This window comes from Daphnia magna, linkage group LG2, assembly GCF_020631705.1.
Source record: "Daphnia magna isolate NIES linkage group LG2, ASM2063170v1.1, whole genome shotgun sequence".
NCBI lineage: Eukaryota > Metazoa > Arthropoda > Branchiopoda > Diplostraca > Daphniidae > Daphnia > Daphnia magna.
This window is the reverse complement of record NC_059183.1, coordinates 20677-34453: the sequence shown is the minus strand read 5'-3', so window position 1 is coordinate 34453 and position 13777 is coordinate 20677. Positions and strand designations below refer to the sequence as shown.

The following is a 13777-nucleotide window of genomic DNA, read 5'->3' as shown; positions in this document are numbered from 1 at the left end:
GCGGGCTTACCAATGTAATTTGATGACTGATGCGGACAGTCAGCGCCTCTAGTGGATGCCCGGATTTTTGCTTCAAAAATTAGCAGACGAATCGTCAAAATCGGGTCTAGCAGACGACAGTCCGTAGACCTCCAGTTTATAGACCATGCCATTACTCTCCTAATGTCTTGTTTTCAGCCAATATGGAAATTTTAAAACCATAATAGAAAATATTTTCCTGTGAATTATCCTTTGATATGTGATGTTTGATAGAATTGTTGCTATCACTGCTCTTTAGCGTGTGGTCCTTCATTTTGCAATATGCAAAGAAAAGGCGGTCTTTCGCCAACAAGTCGAGCAGCTTAATGATAACTTTTGAAATTTTTTTTTATTTGTGAAGAAACCAAACATTTCCAATGATTATTGCAATGATACACAACGGAATAGTCGATAGGGAAGGATAAAGACAACTAGATATTAGCTCTTGTAATTGTGAATGCAACTCATCTGGTTCCAAAGATTTCGTTCACGTTGTGGATAGCAAGATTTTTATTCCTCCGACTCAAATCGAGTGCACTCGATCCAGCATTGGTTATGCGTCCTTGTCGATACCGAGTTTGATCAATTCTTGAATTGCCTCGAATAAGTGTGGACTGAAACTGTTTGAGCACAAAAGATCAAGTGCATTCAAACCCTTTTCCGTCTTTGCGTCCTTGTCGATGCCGAGTTTGATCAATTCTTGAATTGCCTCGATTAGGTGTGGACTGGAATTGTATGAGCACAAAAGATGAAGTGCATTCCAACCATCTTTCTGCTTTGCGTCCTTGTCGATGCCGAGTTTGATCAATTCTTGAATTGCCTCGATTAGGTGTGGACTGGAACTGTTTGAGCACAAAAAATGAAGTGCATTCCAACCATCTTTCTGCTTTGCGTCCTTGTCGATGCCGAGTTTGATCAATTCTTGAATTGCCTGGATTAGGTGTGGACTGGAACTGTTTGAGCACAAAAAATGAAGTGCATTCCAACCATCTTTCTCCTTTTCATCCTTGTCGATGCCGAGTTTGATCAATTCTTGAATTGCCTCGATTAAGTGTGGACTGGAACTGTTAGCGCACAAAAGATGAAGTGCATTCCAACCATCTTTCTGCTTTGCGTCCTTGTCGATGCCGAGTTTGATCAATTCTTGAATTGCCTCGATTAAGTGTGGACTGGAACTGTTTGAGCACAAAGAATGAAGTGCATTCCAGCCCTTGTTATTCTTTGCGTCCTTGTCGATGCCGAGTTTGATCAATTCTTGAATTGCCTCGACTAAGTGTGGACTGGAACTGTTAGCGCACAACAAATGAAGTGGATTCCAACCCTTGTTCTCCTTTGCGTCCTTGTCGATGTCGAGTTTGATCAATTCTTGAATTGCCTCGATTAAGTGTGGACTGGAACTGTTTGAGCACAAAAGATGAAGTGCATTCCTGCCGTTGTTATCCTTTGCGTCCTTGTCGATGCCGAGTTTGATCAATTCTTGAATTGCCTCGACTAAGTGTGGACTGGAACTGTTAGCGCACAACAAATGAAGTGCATTCCAACCCTTGTTCTCCTTTGCGTCCTTGTCGATGCCGAGTTTGATCAATTCTTGAATTGCCTCGATTAAGTGTGGACTGGAACTGTAAGCGCACAAAAAATGAAGTGTATTCCAACCATTTTCCGCCTTTGCGTCCTTGTCGATTCCGAGTTTGATCAATTTTTGAATTGCCTCGATTAAGTGTGGACTGGAACTCTTAGCGCACAAAAGATGAAGTGCATTCCAACCATTATTCGCCTTTGCGTCCTTGTCGATGCCGAGTTTGATCAATTCTTGAATTGCCTCGACTAAGTGTGGACTGAAACTCTTAGCGCACAAAAAATGAAGTGCATTTCCGCCGTTGTTCTCCTTTGCGTCCTTGTCAATGCCGAGTTTGATCAATTCTTGAATTGCCTCGACTAAGTGTGGACTGGAACTGTTAGCGCACAACAAATGAAGTGCATTCCAACCCTTGTTCCCCTTTGCGTCCTTGTCGATTCCGAGTTTGATCAATTCTTGAATTGCCTCGATTAAGTGTGGACTGGAACTGTTTGAGCACAAAAGATGAAGTGCATTCCAACCCTTTTCCGTCTTTGCGTCCTTGTCGATACCAAAATCGATTAATACTTTAATTGCCTCGATTAAGTGTCTACCGGAATTGTGTTGACACAAAAGATGAAGTGCATTTAATCCAAATTGGTTCTTTGCATTCACGTCGATTCCAAAGCGAATCAAGTTTTGGATTTTTCTTGTTAAATGAAGATAAAATTCGAAATTGAAAATATCAAGAGGTTCACGACCAGCACATAGATCACGCAATTGTTTCTCTTTTTCTGCAAGCTGAATCGAATAAAGGGACAATCATGCAGATGATTGCTCGACTTGCATAAAATTTATAATACCTTCTCCTCGATAGATTTCAGTTGTTCGACTACTTCTTCCGATGTCATCCTTTTGCTAGGATCATTTTCCAACATTTTCTGAAGTAGGTTATTCTGATAAATTTCGAGTAATTCACCGTCAATTTCTGGTAGCAAGAAATAAAATTTTTATTAACAGAGCAACAATGTTTTGCAAATATATTGGGAATTACTCTTCAAGTTGATCGGTTGCTTTTTAATTACGTTGTCGGAAATTTCTCTTTCACTGGAACCATAGACATGTTCTCCTTTCAAGAAAAGAAACCCAAAGACAAGGCCTAGGGCAAATACATCGCTCTTGACTGTTCCTTTAAGCTTTTTTGCCTCTTCTGCCTCTTTTATGTTATTGTTTATCTCCAGCACCTCGGGGGCGTACCAATTTGTGGTTCCTCTTACTCCAGACCACGAGTGATATCCACGTTCATCTACGGATTTGGACAATCCAAAATCAGCCCATTTGATTGTTACCTCGTTGCTTCGGCTGGCAGGTGTCTTTGAAATGAGCACGTTTTGCGGTTTTATGTCTCTGTGGATGATTAGCTTCGAATGGATGTGATTGAGCCCCGAAGCTAACTGAAGAAAAACGTGAATATAACGTGGCATAGGTCCGTCGTATTTCTTTGGGTGATTCGGCTCCAGGAAGAGCTGATCTAAAGAGGCGTCGCATAATTCCAATACATACATCCTGCAACGTGCCAAAGTAACTGATGTAATTTTACTTTTTGAAAATAAGACATAATCATTTCACCTAAAGTCGTCATTACTGTCACAGTGAAGAAGTTTGACGACGTTTGGATGATCTAACGCTCGCAAAGCTTTTTCTTCTTTTTCGTTGTCAAGATCTAGTTGAACTCTTTTTACTGCGACTTCACGGCCTCCGTATTTCCCTTTAAATACCTGACCATAGCCACCCTTCCCTAATGGAGCTTTGCGGTCGTACCAAATTTTCATTTCCTCCTTATTTTTAATTTCCAAGTAGTAAAACATATGCCATCCGTCGTTGTCTTTTTCAAGCACGTTGATTCCGGATTCGATCAAAATTTCAAGTGCGTTCTTGAAGTCTGAGCTTGAATTGTATCGAGTCAAAAAATGGAGCGCATTTGATCCATCGTTGGATTTCGCTTTTGGGTCGATTCCCAGTTTAATTAAGTTCTGAATGGCGTCGATTAAGTTTGGGGTTGCATTGTATCGACACACATAATGAAGGGCATTCAACCCATTGTAATCTCTTGCATTCACGTCGATTCCGCTTTGGATTACGAGGTTAATTGCTGCAATTAATTCATAACTTGAATAGTATCGACACAGAAGATGGAGTGCATTACTTCCATCATTGTCCTTTACGTTAATGTTGATTCCAAAGGGAATAAAGTTTTTAATTTTTTCTGATAAATCCAATGGAGAATCACGAGCACATAACCGAAGCAATTCTTTTTCTTTTCCAGAAATCTAAATTGCATAAATTTTGTTTAGACGATTACTTCACTTGCATAAAATCAATCAATACCTTATCCTTGATGGTTTTTAGTTGATTAACAACTGCTGTCGATGTCATCCTTTTATTGGGGTCGTTTTCCAAAATTCTTTTAAAAATTTCATCCTCGTAACAGTCCTTTAATATGCGATTCATTTCTATTATAAAGCAACGAATTCTTCATTTACAGAAAAGGCATTATTGAAGTCGTTAAATAGGAGATTACTTTGCATGTTGATGGGATTTCCGTTCGTTATGTTTTTGGTTATTTCGTCTTCATTTTCCATGGTACCGTAAAGATGTTCCCCATTCAAGAACAGACTACCGAAAATGAGTCCTTGTGCAAAGATGTCGCTTTTGACGGTCCCCTGATACTTGTTTCCGTGCAAGTTGCCACCCAATTTCAGCAACAGCAACTCTGGGGCTAACCATGCATTGTTTCCTCCCACTTGACTTGTTATCTTTGCTCGTTTACTGGCGTATCTGGTCAGTCCAGAGTTTGCCCATTTGAGTGTTATCTCATCTTGGCCAGTAGATCCCGCCGAAATCAGAACATTTTCTGGTTTAATGTTTCCATGAACTAAATTCCTTGAATGGATGTATTCGAGACCTGAAGCTAACTGAAGCGAAATATCAATATGGTGTGGCATAGGCCCATTATATTTTCGAGTGTCATCCGCCTTCAAAAACAGCTGATCTAACGAGGCGCCACACCATTCGAATGCATAGTACCTTTTAAATGGCAAGAAAAAAAAAATCATTATTGACATCACCTTGCTGTTGAAAATAAGACAAAATATTTTCTTACCTGAAGTTGTTGTCATTTCCACATTGAAGAAGTCTGACGACATTCGGATGCTCTAACTGCTGCAGAGTTTCAAACTCGTTGCCAAATGATTGATCCGTGCCTTTGGTCAACTCGATTCTTTTTATTGCAACTCTTTGACCATTAAATGTGCCACTTTGCACTGAATCAGAGCCATCTTTCCCGAAAAAATCTTGGCGATCGAACTGAATGCCGTTGATATTTCCAGTAAAACTTGAGGAAACAGGCGAGGACATTTTCAGTTAAGTTGCACCTAGCGGATATCAAAATAAGGAATTTGGCAAACTGCTGTGTGGAAAATGTGATTTGACACCGAACAACCCTGACTTCAAAGTTGAATCGCTTTGAGGTTATCTGTAAAGCATCAAATAAATTCAAAGTCTAATACAGATAACATATTACCGTCTTCTGGTGATCCGTGTGCAATGGCAGTGACGTATTTTCTTGAAGTTTTGCCAAATTCTTTTTTTAGTAGGTCGAATTCGAGGACACGCACAACTTGAGAAATAGAACGAGTTACAACACGACCATATTCGACAGTGACCAAATAAGGAATAACTGTGCAATTTTCTTATCTAATTATTTTGTTTATGAAGGAAGATTCTTTACTTTGGCTATACTTTCCGTTCAATGTTCCTAGATGAAAAACGAAAAAATAATGCCAATTGAGGCCACAATTCACTTTTAGAAATGTTTTTTTTTCTTCCAATCGCTGTGTAAAATGGTGAACGCGATGATAACTACTCGACTGTCTCAGAGCTGAGCCACAACTGGAATTTATTTTCGGGGAGCGGAGTATCTTCGTCTCTCAGTTCTTTTTCCTCTAGCTCCTCCCATTTTTAAACATTTTGCATTCTAGCGCCAGAAGCAACAGTGTATATTATTTCAAATGGACTTCGACCCTCTTCTTTTTCTCCTTCTCCTTTATTCGTGTTTTCATTAGTTTTTTGTGTACGAATATCAGAGAAGGGAAAACTTTGGAAGGAGAAACAAGAAAGAAAAAGAAATAAAGACACATGCGAAAAAGCCATAAAGGCTCGGCCCGTTCGCCGTGAAATCGGGGACACCGAAAAGAGGACGACCGGGAACACTCGGTTGCCAAACGCTACGTTCAAATATTCGATAAAAAGGTATCACGCGTTGGCATTTTGTCTAATGCCTTACGTAAAAAACAAACAAAAATCCATGTCACCAAGTTATGACTCTAGTTATCTTTAAATGTTTTGGTTAGTTTTCTCTCTCACGACCGTATAGACTACTTCGATGGTGAAATGTCAATTTCATTTTTCTTCTATACCGTGTCTAACATGCGGTTTACTACTTTCCTAGAAAATGCGTGAGTCATTTCCTTTTTAAAACATACGTTGAAAGTGGGTTAGGTTTTACGATATCTCCAAGCAGGAAACGTTAGCTTGTGTTGTCATTCCTATATACAAAGCTATTTCCGTTCTGTTTTTTTTTTGTTTTTTTGCGTCTTCACAGATGTGTTGCAACAAAGAGGGCTCATGATTTCTCGTCGTCTGCATTGTATAAAAGGTCTACCCTCTACTGTCGAGGGAAAAAGAAAACACAATAGACAACTTGTAGATGGTTAGAACGGTTTTGCTGAATTATTAACCATCCATATAACATTGGCTGTTTTTTTTATGTAGACTGCCATACAGTGTAGAACAAAGAAATCACCTTCCTTACCGTAATTTGGCTGGCCTAAATCCTTCACTCTGACTTTACCCGTCTTAGTCGCAAGATGGCGTTAGAAAGGAATCATCAACCAAAAAAGCAAACTATTTTTTACATCGTTCTAATCTGAGGATAGGTCTGGCCCCGAAACTTCAATCAATCAATCATTTTTATTTCAAACATTGGTTGAATGACGAAACGCCCCATTGACAAATTTCCGATGACATCTTCGTATTTGTTTTAAATGAACTAGCACCAGTTCTGCATGGAGATGGAAAATTCTAATGCAATCCAAAAACCAGAATGAATCAAAGGTTTATACACCAAAAACCTGTGTAGAACATATGGTATTGATATGAACTGCATTTTACCACAATTCGGGCTTCCTGTAATACAGGTAATGTGTGGAAGAAGATGCACATTTATTTCTGTATATGCTGGATTTTTTCTTAAATTGTGACTAAGAATTTTCTTTTAAGGTATGGCTGGGATAGCGAGACCAGCAAGACTTTCAATGAGAACAGAGAACAAAAAGTGGGAGGAACATGGCTTGTGTCTGCTAAATGTGTGCTAGTAAATGCAACTATTGGACTTCCATGCATATGCATCTTTAACGTTCACTTATCCATCTTTCATCATGTGTGATGAAGCTTTTCCATCTCAATTAACACATCTGGTTGAGCATTGAGAGGTATATATATATATACATGTGTTTGGACACTAATTATTTCTCTAATCATGCAGTTAGTGGTGAATTTTTCTATGGTTTAAGTGAACCAATTATACCATATAGCTGGTCGGGCAAACCAGGCATCTGTCCAATACACATCCAATACCTCTTGGCCTTGCCCCAAGCTGTGGAAATTGTTCTCGTAGGAGCTAGTTTATCCAGCTTTAATACCAACTACTAAGAAATGCACCTGTTACCCGAACCATTGTTCACCGTTCCAATAGATGAAACCGACATTGTAATAACCATCAAGGGTACGACCGGCGGTCGAATCTTGATGGGAGCGAGACATGGTTGCATTTACGAATTCTTTTTATCAGGTATTACTTAAAAGTAAAGATTGTTCTCCTACAATACTAATTAGATTGTAAGTTCGCAGGCCTTTCGCTCGTCTCACGACCGGAAAAGGGAACCATTAAGATGTACGATTTAGATACAGACGGGCAAGCCATGACTCGGGTGACAGCCATCGGTATCAATACCATCGTCCAGTCTGTCGCCAATATTGCAGGTATTGAAGGAAATGCTGCCAATAGAAACGAAATTACTGAGGAAATTTTCCGTCAACAGAACGGCGGATCGTTCCAGTTTCCGACCGTTGGTTGGTATTGAGCCCATCGAGTCGAGCGAATAGACCAATTTGCATTTGGTCGCAAATTAATGCCTCTGTTGTCCGTCTGTACTTAAACACTTTGTCCTGACGTACATTCAGCGGAGCTACGCCTTCTAGCCGCCTGGTGACGATTTAGCTGTTCCAAGTACGTCTACCGCCTGGTTACGCGGCCAATGCGTGGGAATCACGTTTTTAACTACCATCACAGCATCAGGGAACGATGTAGCCAGGACATTGTCCAATTTAAATTTTCCAGCTGCCCAGACATTTTCAGAGACGCAAAACACGCTGGGGTTGGATGGAAAGAGATGGTCATTGGCAGAAGTTACTCCTACCCTCCAAAGACAAATCGATCCGTCAATCTTTGCCCCTCCAGCACCTGAGCCTTCACTAATTGTAACGTAACGTGCTGTGGGACCTCGAAAGTTCATTTTCCTGAAGACGCAATGCTGCCACGTCGTCTCCCAACTTATGCCTGTGGATATTCTCCATCAAATACTGTTTGACGCTTCAGGGCCGGACAACACGGCCGTTCGTGCTTTTTTCCAGGTTTTGCGAGAAGAACAAGCCTGTGCCACTGCCCTGATTTTGGCATGTTCGACGAGCATTCAGGACTCCCAGCTGGCTGACTGGGCTGCTCTCGCCTTCTTTCTACTTGGTGGCGACGTAAAAGTCTCTCCGTCTCATCCGTCTCATCTGGCTCATCCCATTACGTCACCCGCGTCTCCTTTTGTCGTCAACTCGCCCGCTCATCTGAACAGTACACCTAGCAACTTCCACCACCAACAGTCGCATTTTACTTTTAGTTCACCTGATTCTGGAGGAGTGGGGGATTCAACCCAAATGCCATTTTGACTCCCCAAGTGCAACCTCACTCGCCCCATTCGAATAACGTGGTGACTAGCAGTGGTGGCGCAGAATTGACCGACTATCAATTCTCTGGTCGACATAACGGACTTTACCTTTATCTCGGACGCATACTGAGGCCCCTTTGGCTTATGCCGCTGGCCAGAGATGTAGGAAAGCCCCATTAGCCGTTGCTGGACAGTGTCGTCAACAGTGAAGAGTTTTTAACTGTTCTGGGCCAACTGAATGCTCTTAAGGGATTCGTTCATGTCAATATCCATCAAAACGGTCCGCAGAGTTACCAGTCCAGTGAGATGGGCCGCCTTCAGGTAAACTGGACATTTTTCATAGATGTCCAACTGATCAGTTATCATTCCTTTTGTTTAATTATTAATATTTTAATTATTATTTTTATATAAATTAAAATTTGCAGGATGCTCAAATGCAGGAGAGAAAATCCCTATGGCCATGAAACAATTTTTGGATCATACTGTCGAAATACTTGCTCTCTGGAAAGTGTTGTGCGATCACCAGCTCCATTTGCTCGGCTGAAATGCGGATGTCACTCAAGACAACGTTGTTCCGCGACCTCATTCTTTCCGGTTCTGACACCTGCATTGGGCTGATCAACGCTCTGATTCATCGATACTTGGATGATGCGGCCAGTACGGACGCCATCAGTGAAAAATTGAGACAGGTCTGCCCATCTCTCTACCGCAATGAGGTAACTGTTTACTTGCCAATGAAACTGAAGCAAAATTGTTAACTAAATTTTCATTCCTTTTTAAGGATGCTCTATGCACTAAAGTCAACGAGCAACTTCTCAAGGCTCGAACGAACAGCATGAACCGCATGGACAAGGAGCGTCTGCTGCAGCAAACGCTGGAAACGTGCAAGCAGATTCCGGCTCGCATCAATTTGGCGCATGTTTGCCAACAGTTGTCCGCTTGTCAGTACTTCGGAGGCGTGGTGGAGCTCTGCTGCGTCGTGGCTGAGAAGCTCGACCCTCAGCACCGTGCCCAACAATGCTACAGCGGCCAACAAGAAGATCCTGCCGCTGTCGAGGCGCTTTTGGCTCGTAAAAATTGCTACCAGCAAATGTGCCTTGTTTTGCAGAAACTCTACACGGCCGCTGCGTGCCATCCTCAGTCGCCCAGCGTGCCCAAATCACCCGGACCGATGGTACAAACGACTCCACAGGGATACGAGGAGGGACTAAGCCCATTAGAAGCGCAGCGGTTGGCAGATGAAACTCTTTCTCTTGCCTTGCAATCGGATGATGAACTATGTCATGTTGCCATTTTCGATTGGTTGACGGACAACAAGTGGGACGACAAGTTGTTGGAAATTCAGTCGCCCCACTTGGAGAATTACCTCAAGAGGCAAACAGTTGGTCAGGTGTGATTGAATTTATTGATGTGTATAAATCGGGCCCAAATAAGTAGTTCGAATCCGTTTTTTCTTTTCTTTCTAGGTTGGTCAACAGCAGCAAACAGATTTAGTGGCAAAATACGATCTGTTATGGAAGTTTTACGAAAAAAGTGGCCAGTTTATCGCCGCTGCACGAGTTCTTTCCCGTCTAGCTGATGCCCACAGCACGGCCATAAGTCTTCCGATGAGAATAGAATACCTTTCGCGGGCCATTGTGTGCGCGCGAGCGGCTGAGACGAGCTCCTTCGGTAACGCCGTTCAGGGCCAGTTCCTCTACGAAATGGAGGAGAAAATGGACGTGGCTAAAGTCCAGTCTCAAGTGCTGGAAGCCGTCTCTCGGTTGCCCAGTCGAGATGCCGACACCATCAGCCGTTTACATTCCGACTTGCTTGACGTGACTCAACTATACGAGCAATTCGCTGAGCCATTGGGTCTGTGGGAATGCAAACTGGCTATTTTGCACTGCGCCAATCATTACGACTCGGCTCTGGTGACCAGCATTTGGCAAAATATTATCAATGCTGAAGTCAAGAAACTGAGTAGTGCCGACACTGAAACAAAACTGGCCACCCTGGGTAGCAAAATGAAAACGCTAGGTCGAACTTATGCCCAGTCAGAGCAATTTTTCCCTTTGGAGTTCCTCGTTAAGACCCTGGAAACATATTCAGTTCGCTGGAATGGCCCACCAGGTAAATTTCAATTATTTTTATGTTCTTTGAAATGCATTTTGATCAATGTTTTTATGCTTAATTGCTAGGCTGGGCCGTTTCCATCATACTGACAGCTGGAGTATCGTTCCAGCGTCTTTTTGCCGTTTACAATCGCCTGTACGGCGCAAAGGATGTCGTTTGGCAAGCTGAAGGCAAACCCAATCACTTGCTCAAAGTGCTGGCCGACATGTTAAATCGGCTTGTTGATTCCTCTACTGGAGGCTTGGCAGCCCTGGTGCCGACAGCCGATCGTCGAGCTCTTATAGGACAGTGTGTCGAGGCCGTTGGTGTCTATTTGACGGATCTATTTTGCACGACTCACGCCACATCACCTGCCCTCATAGCCGAATTCCGTACTCTACAAGGCAAATTAGAACTTTTGTAACGAATATTTTAAATGCTGTTTTTCTCCCCCATAGTTGTCATTCATCCCCTATTCTTTTTTCTTCTTTTCCGATTCTTTGAAGCAACATTTTATTTCTCATTTTCGTGAGCCCTGTATGTGTGAGCGAGGGCGAATTCTTGTTGTCATCTACCATACGCCTCAACTCTTAATCCAATCCACCGATCATATCAATACATACCCAGCATTGTGTGGCCATTCAGACAGAACGTGTTCACTTGGGAGGGAAACATTTTTGTTAGATTAGATATAAATAAACCTTGCAACTCAAATCAACTAAAGTAAAATGCAGTGCGCAATGTAATCGACAAAAAGTCCATTTGTTTAAAGAAATGTTTGTCTCTTATATTACCCATTCTTAAAACATGTTCATCCCACAACTTACTCACTTGGCAAAAGTTGGTATTGTCATTGTTGGTATGTTTCTCAACATTGTTGGTGCACTTGAATGGTATACTTCCTAGCATGTTTGGAAGATCCTGTGGAACATAACTGTGAATCTAACCACCGAATTAGGCGTCGGTTGCCATAACATTCTAGCATTGCCTTCCTATATCCTTCCATTGTCGTCTGAGGGACTATTTAACTCGTGCAGTTATGTTAATGTGTCGAAGAAGTAGAAGTGTTACAGGGGTCATTCGTAGCTCAATGGTAGAGCATCGGATCGCTATGGTGGAAGACTTGGGAGCAATTCTAAATTAAATAGGGCATAGGTATCAGTAAAGTTCATGGTTTGTTTGCCAACGAATTTATGTCTTTGAACAATTTTCCTAAATATTGTAGTTATTTAAAAAATGGGGTAGTGCCGGGTCAATTAAGGGTTTAGAACTTCTGGGTTGTTTTGTCCCAAAGGTTGCAAATTATTGTGGTGTTTGCTGTGTGTGGTTGGTTGGTTGGTTGTGCAGCAAATGAACTCATTCATGTGGAGATGGTGGCACAGGTTCAACTTCATTCAGAGTCTACTAGAAAAATAGAAGAGAAAACGATATTTTGTAGCGTAAACATTTAAGATCAACTCAATGAATTTGTTTATTTCTTATAAAAACTTCATAAGCTGCAATACTTTGAGTGTTACTGACTCACCTTTGTCTATAAAAGAAATCAAGTAACTGCAAAGAAAAATAAGCAACATGATATTATTTGACATATTAAGTGAAGAGTTTCGCATTTATCGATTTGTTTTTCATATTTTTCCTTATCATTGCTTACTTTTAGATGTCCCATAACAATTAACGCGTTGAAAAATAAGAACAATTTAAAGGCCATGTCTTTTTTAGTTTTTTCAAGAGAATCGAAAAACATCGCAATTCTCCCTCTGGTGAGGAATCCTGTCTGTCGTCCCTGACGCGTGACGCCTGACATTTACATCTTTGACTGTGATATATCATGGTAATATGTTTATCTAAAAGCAGAGAGATTTTGTGGCATTGCAGAGAGCGAATAAGCGGAATGGAAAAATAGGTACAGTTAAATCCTTAACTTGCTAAAACGTTCAATATTAAGCACTTTTATTTCTTCTGTATTCCTGATGCAAGGTCAGATGACTCTGGCAAGGTATAGCCTAGAATAGATGCTATTATACCATGCCTGATGCATGATTGTTGCAGCCTCTTCAATTGAATGAACAATGACAAAAGTTACAAAGACAACTACAATCCTACAGCATCGAAAGTGTTAGTAAGTAAAATAAAAGCATTAGATTTAAAGTTACAACTTGAAATCTTGATAAAAGAGTATTGTTTTCAGAAAGAAAACAATTGCTTACCATTTGCTGGCAAATATGGAATTGGGATCTTGCTTAAAAGTACTTGATACCTTTTTCATGGGAAACCTCATTTCGCATTCTTCTGCCATTTTGATTTACTTTTATCAAAGTGTCAACCATTTTTTTAGTCTGTAGACTGACAAATTCAGGATGAGTTTACTTCCAAGCATTGACACAACATACATCTCCATGTAAAGTCTTAATTAACATCAATCCATTTTATGTAGGAGTTGATTTTTAATTTTTGCTTGACAAACGGATAAGTTGAATGGTTGAGTATGGTTGTTGCCCAGCAGATTAAAACATTATAGTTTTGGTCGCACCTATTGCCCCTCAAAATTTTGAGGGGTAATAGACTTTTCCTATAGTTTTTATTAACATTTACTAGACAGAAAAAAATGTGTTGGTGAATGTCGTCAAGAATGCAAATGATTTAGTTAATTTACTGTGGTATCAACCTAATCAAAATCTTCATGTAAGTTCAAATACTTCCTTCCTCCGAAATTGCCTTTTGATGCACAAAGCATGTAGTGTGATTTGATTTTTTTTTTTTTAGATGTGAAGTGCTTTCAGACTTCATTGGTGCTGAATTTTTGAGTATATTATCACCAGAATGTCATACAAAATAACTTGGGCAGGTAAATCCTTGTATTTTGTGTTTTAATTTTAATCACTTATCTATATTACATGAGCAAAACATATATTGCCGAAAGAAAACAGATACCTTTGGTCAATGGTTACACCAAGGGCAGTGAATGCATTTCTCTTTTCACCATTGGTCAGCTGACTTGCCTTCCCAGTTGCAATGAAGAAGAATGACTAGTCAAAAGTATTAAAAGGTAATA

The 13777-nt window shown here is 40.8% G+C and overlaps 1 protein-coding gene and 1 pseudogene across 1 annotated transcript; one reads left to right on the top strand and one right to left on the bottom strand.

Moving 5' to 3' along the window:
- Positions 1-571: 571 nt before the first annotated feature.
- On the bottom strand, positions 572-5535 carry LOC116917142 (calcium-dependent protein kinase 3). Its single transcript, XM_045170303.1, has 9 exons — positions 5157-5535; positions 4737-5007; positions 4155-4660; positions 3962-4086; positions 3203-3903; positions 2628-3139; positions 2437-2561; positions 2097-2374; positions 572-638 (listed from the first exon to the last, which is right to left on the bottom strand). Exons 2-9 carry the CDS (start codon positions 4988-4990, stop codon positions 572-574), a joined length of 2568 nt encoding a protein of 855 aa, XP_045026238.1. The 5' UTR covers positions 4991-5007; positions 5157-5535.
- A 1813-nt stretch (positions 5536-7348) lies between these two features.
- LOC123470239 lies at positions 7349-11369 on the top strand (annotated as a pseudogene).
- Positions 11370-13777: the final 2408 nt, after the last annotated feature.

Bases quoted from the DNA above. Each gene is read 5' to 3' on its own strand.
- LOC116917142 (XM_045170303.1), bottom strand. From the start codon at position 4,990: ATGTCCTCGCCTGTTTCCTCAAGTTTTACTGGAAATATCAACGGCATT. The intron at 4,661-4,736 runs GTAAGAAAATAT...GCCATTTAAAAG, and splicing joins GGAAATGACAACAACTTCAG to GTACTATGCATTCGAATGGT. The intron at 2,375-2,436 runs GTATTATAAATT...TATTCGATTCAG, and splicing joins TGAAATCTATCGAGGAGAAG to CTTGCAGAAAAAGAGAAACA.